General features: G+C 40.1%; 2 protein-coding genes across 2 annotated transcripts in view; one reads left to right on the top strand and one right to left on the bottom strand.

Moving 5' to 3' along the window:
• Positions 1-10,597, bottom strand: part of LOC125921051 (olfactory receptor 1J4) — a 23,006-nt gene extending 12,409 nt beyond the window's left edge. The window contains exon 1 of the mRNA XM_049628363.1: positions 9,320-10,597. Coding sequence (XP_049484320.1) covers positions 9,348-10,289 — 942 coding nt within the window. The 5' untranslated portion in view covers positions 10,290-10,597 and the 3' untranslated portion in view covers positions 9,320-9,347. The remainder of the gene's footprint in view (positions 1-9,319) is intronic.
• On the top strand, positions 1,714-2,650 carry LOC125921066 (olfactory receptor 1N1). The gene is given in 4 exon segments (XM_049628383.1): positions 1,714-2,014; positions 2,017-2,183; positions 2,185-2,535; positions 2,537-2,650. Coding segments are annotated over 4 exon segments (933 nt in total).
• Positions 10,598-11,048: the final 451 nt, after the last annotated feature.

Raw genomic sequence — 11,048 nt, 5'->3', positions numbered from 1 at the left:
AGGACCAGCATGTCTGCTGGTCTGCATCACCTTCCTCTTGAGAAGATACACATCAGTTGGGTCTTAAGAGAGTCTCCTGCCTCCAGGACATGGTTATTAGAATGTGCCCAGTTACAGAGCCTAACCTTTGTGAGGCATTACATTTGCCATTGAGAAATAGAGTATGGGAGAAAATAGCTTGTGGCACCTGGTCTCTCAGGGTAAGTAACATAGCTCTGAGATGTGTTCCCCAATTAGTGTAGGGTTCAGCAGTAGATAAATATGTGATGGTTCTCAGTTATTGCTCTTGCTACTGTTTGAAATATTAACTTCAAAATAGAAAAAATCCTTCAATATATCTTGTATTGGTTTGGAGGTGGTTTTTTCTTTAGGTGTGGACTCTGAATAGAGATTGGGAGTAGGGATGTATTTAGATCTGTAAGATATTGATAAGAAAAATCATGAAAAATGGAAAGGTAGCAGACTGAACAGAAACAGTTCTAGTCTGAGAGGCTGGATACTCTGAATCTTATGCTATCTCCCCCTAAGAAGCAGTGTTAACTTTTACAGTCACTTCACTTTTCCAAAACTTTGCTTAATCATCTATGAAGCATCTGGAGCAGTTGAACTAAATGAAGTTTTCTTAATCCCTATTGAGCATCAAAATACCTGAGGAGGGTTTAGTTTTAGTTTTAGTTTTTTAAATACAGGTACCCAGACTATCTCATAGGTAACTTAACTCAGTAGGTCTGAGGATTCTGTACTTTTAGAAATCATCTCACAGACCAATGTTTGAGGACCTCTGGACCAGATGATTATGTAGGGTCTATCTCATTCCTAAACTTCATTGTTTTTCTATAAAAGACTAGTATCCAAGATAGAAAGGGCAAGCGAGGCTAAAGCTATGAAAGTAGAAATTTTGAGAGACTAAATGTTTGAAGGTATCTAGGTATTCTATCTATATTGACTGATGATGCTGTCTCTGGTGTCCAATGCTATGGGTTGAAATTCTGTCCCTAATATTTATAAGCTGTGAGTCCCTCTGTATGTTAGTCAATTCTCTTCCCTATACAATTGTATCTGCTTCCTAGTGCTATTTAAGGAGTAAAGGAGATGAACTGTATGAAGTGCTTAGTACAGTGGCTGATAAGTGTAGTAAGTGGCTGGTAAATGTCAGCTATGGGATGATGATGATGCCAATGACAAAAAACTCAAATACAAGAGGGAAAAAATACAGAACTCCTTATTTCCTATTTAAGAAGAAATGCTACAGAAATAAAGGAACATGAGTTCTTTATATGTCCTTCCCTGTAAAATGAGATATTGTGGTAGTTTAAAAAAATTGTATGAATTTTGGGGCTACCAAGAGAATGTAAAATTCAACTCATCTCAGTCTACTCATGTACTGGGCAAAGCAACGGTGAAGCTGATATGGGATGGTAGACCTCGTTCAAGGCTTGGTAATGCCAGGACTGAAAAGTACCCAGAGCCTCCTTAGAAGAGTATAAAATATTGACCAGAGGGAAAGAGAAAAGAAAGGAAGAATCTATGAGATTCCTAAAAAAGAGGAAAAAGAAGGAAGTAGAGTCAGATTAGAAGTGAAGTCAGATTAGGGAAGATAATGAATATAAAGAGAGATTTGGAAGTTAGAAGATTTGAGAGTCATCACATGTAGAGTTCTAGAAGAAATCTAGCATCTAACTCTCCTCCCTAGCTTCCAGATGCTGCAGAGTCATGGAAAACCAATCCAGCATCTCTGAGTTTTTCCTCCAAGGAATATCCAAGTTACCAGAGCAAAAGCAGTTCCTCTTTGGAATTTTCCTGTGTATGTATCTTGTCACTTTAACTGGGAACATGCTCATCTTCCTGGCCATCAGATCAGACCGACACCCCCACACTTCCACGTACTTCTTTCTGACCAACCTGTCTTTTGTTGACATAGGTTTAACATCTTCCACAGTTACCAAGATGCTGGTAAATGTGCAGACTCAACATCACACCATTTCCTATGCTGGTTGCCTCACACAAATGTATTTCTGATGTTTGGCGATCTGGAGAGCTTCTTCCTGGCTGTAATGGTGTATGACCATTATGTGGCCATTTGCCGCCCTCTCCACTACTCCACAGTCATGAGCCCCCAAGTCTGTGCCCTGCTGCTTGCATTGTGCTGGGTCCTCACCCACATTGTTGCCCTGACTCACTGTTGCCCTCCTCATAGCTTGGCTGTCCTTCTCTGTTGCTGGGGAAATAGCTCACTTTTTCTGTGACATAACTCCTATCCTGAAGCTGTCATGTTCCGACACTCACATCAGCATGTTGATGGTTTTTGCCATAGGAGGCACAGTACTCATTGTCCCCTTTATCTGCATTGTCATCTCCTACATCCACATTATATTGGCCTTCCTGAGGGTCCAAACTCCTGGTGCAGAAGGCAAGGCCTTTTCCACCTGTAGTTCCCATCTCTGTGTTGTCTGTGTGTTCTATGGGACGCTCTTCAGTGCCTACTTGTGCCCTGCCTCTGTTGCCTCTGAAGAGAAGGACATGGCAGCAGCTGCAAGTGTACACTGTGGTGACCCCCATGTTGAACCCCTTTATCTATAGACTGAGGAACAAGGACATGAAGGGTGCCCTTAAGAGGCTCCTCAGTCACAGGAGAATTTTATCCTCTTAGATGCAGTGATGGTGGCTTTTCATTAAAGCCACAAACTTGGCTTCAGTTTTGGGTCTGCCACATACTAGCCATAAGATTGTAGTCCCATTACCTATCCACTCTGAGCCTTAGTCTTCTCATCTATAAAATGGAGATAGTTAACCTCTATCCAGTAAGGTGACTGGAGGACTAGATGAACTGAGATAAACTCTGAAGTGCATTTTGTATAGTGACAAATAATAGTAGGTTTTCAATAAGTGAAAGCTATTTTTATTACTGCTGTAAGTTTTCATCCTTGCCCCCACTCAAAAAGTCAAAACAATCCTTTCTCTGAGATTCACTCATTCAACAAATATCTACCAGACCCCTGCTAGGTGCTGGGAGCTAAGTGCTAAGAGCTAAGGAACTTAAGTTCCTTAAGCGCATGGGATAAGACCAAGTCCCTGCTTTCATAACACTTCCATTTCCAGATTATTAATTTGCCAATCATAAAAAAAATTGGGGGCTGTGTTGGTGGTAGCATTAAATGGAGGTAAAGATGAAATAAATAAAGGACAGAGGTTACTTTCCAGGCGATGCAGACTAGATAAAGGGTTCCACATCAGAAGACTGAAGTTCAGAGTTGAGATTTCTGTACTGGTTGCCCCACTTCACACAGTTTGCCAAGATTTTACCAGAAAGGATGAATTCTTTGTGCTGTCTCATCCCTTTGATGGTCAGAAATGCTCAATGCCAGCACCCTTTAATGACTTAAAAGGTGTGAACACTGTAACCATCTTTGTTTGCTTCCAGGTTTGCCTTTAGATCTAAAAAAGAGGCATCCGCCACATAACTTAGTTGCAGAATTGGAAAAAGTTTATAAGCAAATAAGTTTTCTTCTGCCTCTAAGAATCCAGAAATATTTGAAATATGATTTTTTTTAGAGAAAGAGTGCAAGCAGTGAAGGGGCAGAGGGAGAGAGAGAGAAAGAAAGAGAGAGAATCCCAAGCGGCCCCACGCCCAGTGCAGAGCCTGACCTGGAGCTTGATCTCATGACCATGAGATCATGACCTGAGCCAAAATCAAGAGTTGTATGCTTACCCAACCCAGGCACCCCTAAAATATTATTATTTAAAAATAAGAGCCATACAAATATCATATGACTTCACTCATATGAGGACTTTAAGAAACAAAACAGATTAACATAAGGGAAGGGAAACAAAAATAATATAAAAACAGGGAAGGGAACAAAACATAAGAGACTCATAAATATGGAGAACAAACAGAGGATTACTGGAAGGGGTGTGGGAGGGGGGATGGGCTAAATGGGTAAGGGGCATTAAGGAATCTACTCCTGAAATCACCGTTGCACTATATGCTAATTTGGATGTAAATTTTAAAAAATTAAATTAAATTAAAAAAAATAAGAGCCACATAATTTAAATTCCTTACATTTCTCTGGCATGACGAAGTATCTACTAGCTACCCAAATCCCATTCCCCATTGCACTTTGTTTCTCAGACTGAACCTATCTTAAAATGTTCCATGATTCCTCTATTTATTTAAACAAATAATTTTTGAGCATTGCCCACACAATCAAACTGTTCCAGACTTCCACAGTTGGTGAGCACAAATGCAAATTGTGTCAAGCCACATGCCACATCTTAGTACTTGAGTTTTCCATTTGTTTGATAACCTGAATCAGGACTTGACTTTTTTCTCTAGATCTCCTTTCCAGATAATTCTCTGTAGGAATCCTTGGTAGGGCCAGGGGGAGGGGGGCATTCTTATAGTCAGGGCTGGAGCTGGTGGCCACCCAGGAATCCTTCTCTTTTGATTTCCTTAGTTTGCACCTCTTCTTTCAGTCTATTGACATCTAATGTTCTAGATTGTGGGCCACAGAAGGCCTAGCTTTATTCTGTCCTTTGAACTGGCAAGAAAAATACCTTCTACTTCTCATGATCAGTTATTTCAAGAGAGGGTCCCTTGGAAGAGTTCTAAGGCCTGATGACATAACCCCTGGATACGAGGAAGGCTAAGGTGTAAGATTACTGGATACAGCTCCACACTATCCCTGCCATCAGTGTCCCCTTGATGTCCTGAACCTGCTGCTCAAACTGGCCCAATTAGCCCTACCTTCTGGTTTCTCTAGATGGTGGTTTCTCTAAATGGTCTTCTAGTTTCTTTCTCCATTCTGAGCCTCACGGAATCCTAATCCAGTGGCAGTACAGACATGTTTTAACCCTGTTTGGGGCTTTCCCACAGGCCCCAAGCAGACTAAGAGATGAGACTACATGTCTGTTTTGGTTTCCCCAATATCATTGTGTCAGTTAGCAATTAAGTCAGCATAGAGTGTACAAAGATCCACCTGGGGACTCTATTACCTGTCACTGTTGAGTAGTCTAACATTCTTAGGTCCTACACAGTCAAAATAGTTACCACTGTATTCAAAGTTCCAAATTTATTCTTCTTTTGATACATCCTAGTATACCCACCCCAATCCCTATGTTCACACTTCTGTTCCTTTAAGGTCACCCATTTTAAGTAGAGTTAATATGATGTTGACAATAAAATAACTCACCCTGAATTATTTGTAAATACAAATTATTTATAAGTCTTTTCATGTAGGTAATGTCATGTGAGTAGGGTGTGCTTTCAATTGGGATTGAGTTGGGGGTGATAATGAAGAGCTTTCAAATTTGCCTATTTATGGTATTTGCCTGCCTTTTGCTTGGAATCTTAAATTTTTTTTAAATGTTTATTCATTTTTTGAGAGAGAGAGAGAGAGAGAGAGAGAATGAGTGGGCAGGGGTAGAGAGAAGGAGACACAGAATCTGAAGCAGGCTCCAGGCTCTGAGCTGTCAGCACAGAGCCCAACACAGGGCTCAAACTCATGAACCTCTAGATCATGACCTGAGCCAAAGTTAGATGCTTAACTGACTGAGCCACCCAGGAGCCCCTAGAACCTTTTTTTTAAAAAAGCAGGTGGTGGGGTACCTGGTGGCTCAGTTGGTTAAGTGTTCAGCTTTGGCTCAGATTATGATCTCACGATTCATGGGTTCAAGCCCTGCATTGGGCTGTTGGGCTCTGTGCTGACAGTTCAGAGCCTGGAGCCTGCTTCAGATTCTGTGTCTCCCTCTCTCTCTGTCTCTCCCCTGCTCACACTTTGTCTCTGTCTCTCAAAAAATAAATAAACATTTAAAAAAATTTTTTTAAATAAATAAAAAATTAAAAAAACAGGTGGTTAGAAACTTGTTTCCTCCAGTCAACAAAACTAAAAGGTAACCAATGTAATGGGAAAAAATATTTGCAAATAACATATTGAATGAAGGGTTAGTATCCAAAATCTATAAAGAATTTGTGAAATTCACCTAAAAAACCAAATAATCCAGTGAAGAAATGGGCAGAAGACATGAATAGACACTTTTCCAAAGAAGACATCCAGATGGCCAACAGACACATGAAAAGATGCTCAACATCACTCATCATCAGGGAAATACAAATCAAAACCACATTGAGATACAACCTCACACCAGTCAGAGTGACTAAAATTAACAACTCAGGAAACGACAGATGCTGGCGAGGATGTGGAGAAACGGGAACCATCCTGCACTGTTGGTGAGAATGCAAATTGGTGCAGCTGCCCTGGAAAACAGTGTTGAGATTCCTCAAAAAATTAAAAATAGAACTACACTACAACTCAGCAATAGCACTACTAGGGAATTTATCCAAAGGATACAGGAGTAGTGATTCATAGGGGCACATGTATCCCAAAGTTTATAGCAGCGCTTTCAACAATAGCCAAATTATAGAAAGTGCCCAAACGCCCATCAAGTGATGAATAGATAAAGCAAATGTGGTTTATGTATACAATGGAATACTACTTGGCAATGAGAAAGAATGAAATCCTCTTCATTTGCAGCAACATGGGTGGAACTGGAGGATATTGTGCTAAGTGAAAGAAGTCAGTCAGAGAAAGACAGATATCATATGTTTTCACTCATATGTGGAACTTGAGAAACTTAACAGAAGACCTGGAGGAAGGGAAGGGGGAAAAAGTAGTTACAAACAGAGAGGGAGGGAGGCAAACCATAAGAGACTCTTAGATACAGAGAACAAACTAAGGGTTGATGGGGCGGGGAGGGGAAAATGTGGGATGCGCATTGAGGAAGGGCACTTGTTGGGATTAGCATTGGGTATTGTATGTAAGCGATGAACCACGGGAATCTACCCCCAACACCAAGAGCACACTGTATGTTAGCCAATTTGGCAATAAATATATTTGATAAAAATCTTGTTTCCTCACTTCTAAAAGACTTTTTTAATGTTTACTTATTTATTTTGAGAGAGAGAGTCAGAAGTGAGTGGGAGAGGGGCAGAGAAAAAGTGAGAGAATTACAAGCAGGCTCTGTGCACTGTCAACTCAGAGCCCAATGTGGGGCTCAATCTCATGGACTGCAAGATCAGGACCTGAGCTGAAATCAAGAGTTGGATGCTCAACTGACTAAACTACCCAAGTGCCACTCACTTTTAAAAGATTTTAAAGCCTGATCAAAATTATTCAAAGTGCCTAGCCTTCATTATGTTCTTAAATATCAGTTTACAGAACCAGAAATCCAGAACAATCCTATTCTACCACCTACTTCCCATTAATTACCAAGACCACTCTAGTCTACCTTCTAAGATATTCTTTTGTCTGTCCCCATGCCATTGTCTTCATTCAGGCCTTCATCATCTGTGACCTGGATGTACAATAACCTTCTGATTGAGCTCTCTGTCTCTAGGCTCTCCAATTCATTGCCAACCCATGTGGTACATTTGTTACCTGAATAGTCTTCTAGGATACAAATGTAACCTTCCCCAAGTTTAATCCCTACTGGACCCCATCCCCAGCAAATGGCACCCAGTCACTTGAAAGGCAATGTCTTAAGTCCCCAACAGAACATCCTAACCCCTTCACCATATAGTCCTTATCTGACTGTCTAGACTCACCTCTTGCCCCCCTCAACTCATACACACATATGCTTTAGCAACACCCACTTTTTACATTTTCCTCAACTATGCTATTTCAGTGCCCTCATTCACTCTGTTCTCTCTGCCAAGACTGCCATTTCTCTCATTAGGCATCATCATCCTGAACATCTTTCAAAAACCAGCTACAGGACTACCTCCTCTGTAAAGCTTTTGGTGATATCCAGGCAGCGTTAACTATATCCTCCCTATGCTACTGCCATTTATTATATTTAGGCCATTGTCTTTAAGTTCATTTTCCTCAACTGAAAAATGCAGATAATAATGTACATGCTTCATAGGATTATTATGAGCACTAAAAAAGATAACAGATAAAGCTTTTAATTGCATGCCCAACACAGTAACATGCTCAATAAGCACAACTATTATTAATGGTATTATATTAAAGCACTTTTTAATATTCCTGTATATTTTTAGCTCACCTGTCTCTACACCACTAGACTGTTCCCTTCTTTTGCATGGAGGTTGGGTCTTTATCCAGCTGTGTACGACAAGGTCTAGACACACTGACGTAGAGTAGGTAACTTGCTAAATAGCTAATGAATGATAGAATCTATATGATAGGCAAACTATAAAAGACTCTTAAAAACTGAGAATAAACTGAGGGTTGATGAGGGGTAGGAGGGACGGGAGGATGGGTGATGGGCATTGAGGAGGGCACCTGTTGGGGATGAGCACTGGATGTTGTATGGAAACCAATTTGACAATAAATTTCATATTAAAAAATAAAAAAATAAAAGGTTTAGGAGATACGTACTTTAAAAGTATTTACAGTTCTATATCATGAAGGAAAAACATATAAAATGTCCCTGATAACTTCTAACCACTGATTTTTTTTTACATACAGGTTTTGGTTCATAGAAAAAAAAAAAAGAAAGTCTCACTATTTTTCTGGTATTTACTCTATCCTAAATGACAAATAAATTAAAATGTATTGAGTCTCTCCTGATTTCATTTATAGCTTCTTTCTCAAAGAATAACTTTCCAATATCACCCAATTTCTCCTTCCCCCTAGCTCCCAGCAATCACCATTCTATATCTGCTTCTCTAAATAGGACTATTTTAGATTCCACATAAAAGTGAGATCATGCAGGATTTGTCTTTCTGTGTCTGACTTATTTCACCTAGTATATTGTACAAAGTTCAGTTATGCATGATGAAAAAGTTTTTGAGAACTAATGTACAGCAAGATGACCACAGATATCAATACTGTATTGTATACTTGACATTTGCTAGGTGAATGTATCTTAAATTCCCTCACCACACACACAAAAATAAAACAAAATATTAACTATGTGGAGGTGATATGTATATCAATTAGCATGAAATGGCAATCATTTCACAACATATACATATCAAAACATAAAGGTGTACACTTTAAATACATATAACATTTATATGTCAATTATACCTCAATGAACTATTTTTTGAAAAGAACTAATAAATTCCCAGGAAATAAGGGGAGAAACATACATTGTATTAGCTACGTGATATCACAATCTAAAAGACAAGAGTGGTAATCAATAATATCAACTAAGAATTCACAGCCTCTACTAAAGAGTTGGTAGGAAAAGAGTGAATAACTGTAACAATGTAATTGAAGTTGTCAAATATATACTGAGCACCTATTCCATGCTAGGCTTAAGATTAGGGGTCTAGCATCTGGGGATATGTGATTACCTATGTCTGTTATAAAGATGAGCAGATGTCACTGACATAAGACTATTGGCCTGTTGAGGAGTTTCTCCAGGGACCCTTTCATGTCTCTGTTCCTTAGGCTATAAATGAAAGGGTTAAGCAATGGAGTGACCACTGTGTACATCACAGAGGCAATAATGTTCTTGTCACTGGAACTGCTGGATGAAGGGAAAAAATACAGCCCAATGATTGTTCCGTAATACAAAGATACCACAGAGAGGTGGGAGCCACACGTGGACAAGGCTTTGCAGATCCCCCTGGTAGAGGGAACCTTCAAGATGGTGGCCCCAATGTGGCCATAAGAGATCAAGATGCAAATTAGTGGGATAGTAATGACTGCCACACCTGCTGTGAAAATGACCAGCTCATTAAGGGAGGTGTCTGAGCAGGAGAGCTTGAGCAGGACACCAAGGTCACAGAAGAAATGGGGGATGGCATTGTCGGCACAAAAGGACAGCTGGGCCAAGAGGAGAGTGTGAGACAGGGCATTGGCACAGGACAGGATCCAAGATACAGCTACTAGTAAGATACACACCCCCTCTCTCATGATGGTGGTATAGTGGAGTGGGTGACAGATAGCCACATACCGATCATATGCCATTGATGTGAGAAGAAAGTTGTCCAGATCAGTAAAAAATATGAAAAAATACATCTGTGTTACACAGCTTGCGTAGGGGATGGATTGATCCTGAAAGTGCATGTTTATCAGCATCTTGGGGACAGTGACAGATGAGAAGGAGACATCTGTGAGGGCCAAGTGGCTGAGGAAGAAGTACATAGGGGTGTGGAGGCGAGAGTCCAGCCTGATGAGCAGGATGATGAGCAGGTTCCCCAGCACCGTGGTCAGGTACATGCCCAGGAATAGGGTGAAGAACATGCCCTGCTGCTCTGGCCGGATGGGGAGCCCCAGGAGGAGGAACTCAGATGTGCTGCTCTGGTTCTCAGGCCTCATGTTCACCTTCTTCTGCCTGGGGTAAAAGGACAGTGAAAAGGCAGAAATCAACAGATGTTAATTTAACCTCAGGCAGATAAAAATGAGATCCTTTTTACTGGTGAATATGCCAGTGTCTGTCTGCATTGCCATGTCTCAACAAATTTTTAAAAACTGGATGGTGTTTATCATGTAAAATGAGAGAATTTGCCAACAGAGAAGACAGTTTGCTATAGAAGAAAAAGTGGCTCAACTGGCATTTTTCACCATCCAGGGGACAGGCAGCCCAGGCCACAACATATTTTCATAGCTATGTCTAGTCAGTAAAGAGAAAGCCTTGCACTGTCTTAGCAGGAACTATTAAGCTAAAATCTCCCTAATTTCTCTTCCATTTCTGTATATTTAAAGACAATTGTCAGGTTAGACTTAACTTTCAAGTTGTAAGGTTTTGAAATCTGACTCCAAATCCATTAATAAGTAAAATATAAAGAGAAGGTTTCAACAAATTGGGATTCCATCTTCCCAAAGGTAAGTGGATCAAAAGTAAATATCCAAAATTTCCATAATGTATAAAGGTCAAAGAAAAAGAAACATATCTGTCGATTGAACTCAGAAATTCTCAGAGCTCAGTCTTGCAAGAGCACTGTTTAAAAATGCAAAAATATTGCTGACAGTTATATATTTATTGCTAGGAATTACATTTATCAGGACTTCTTTAGATCATTTTCCAATTTCTTCATGATTCAATGAGCTTGCATGACACGATGAAAATCCACAATT

The sequence above is a fragment of the Panthera uncia genome, chromosome D4 (genome assembly GCF_023721935.1).
Source record: "Panthera uncia isolate 11264 chromosome D4, Puncia_PCG_1.0, whole genome shotgun sequence".
NCBI lineage: Eukaryota > Metazoa > Chordata > Mammalia > Carnivora > Felidae > Panthera > Panthera uncia.
This window is presented reverse-complemented; position numbering and strand designations above follow the sequence as displayed.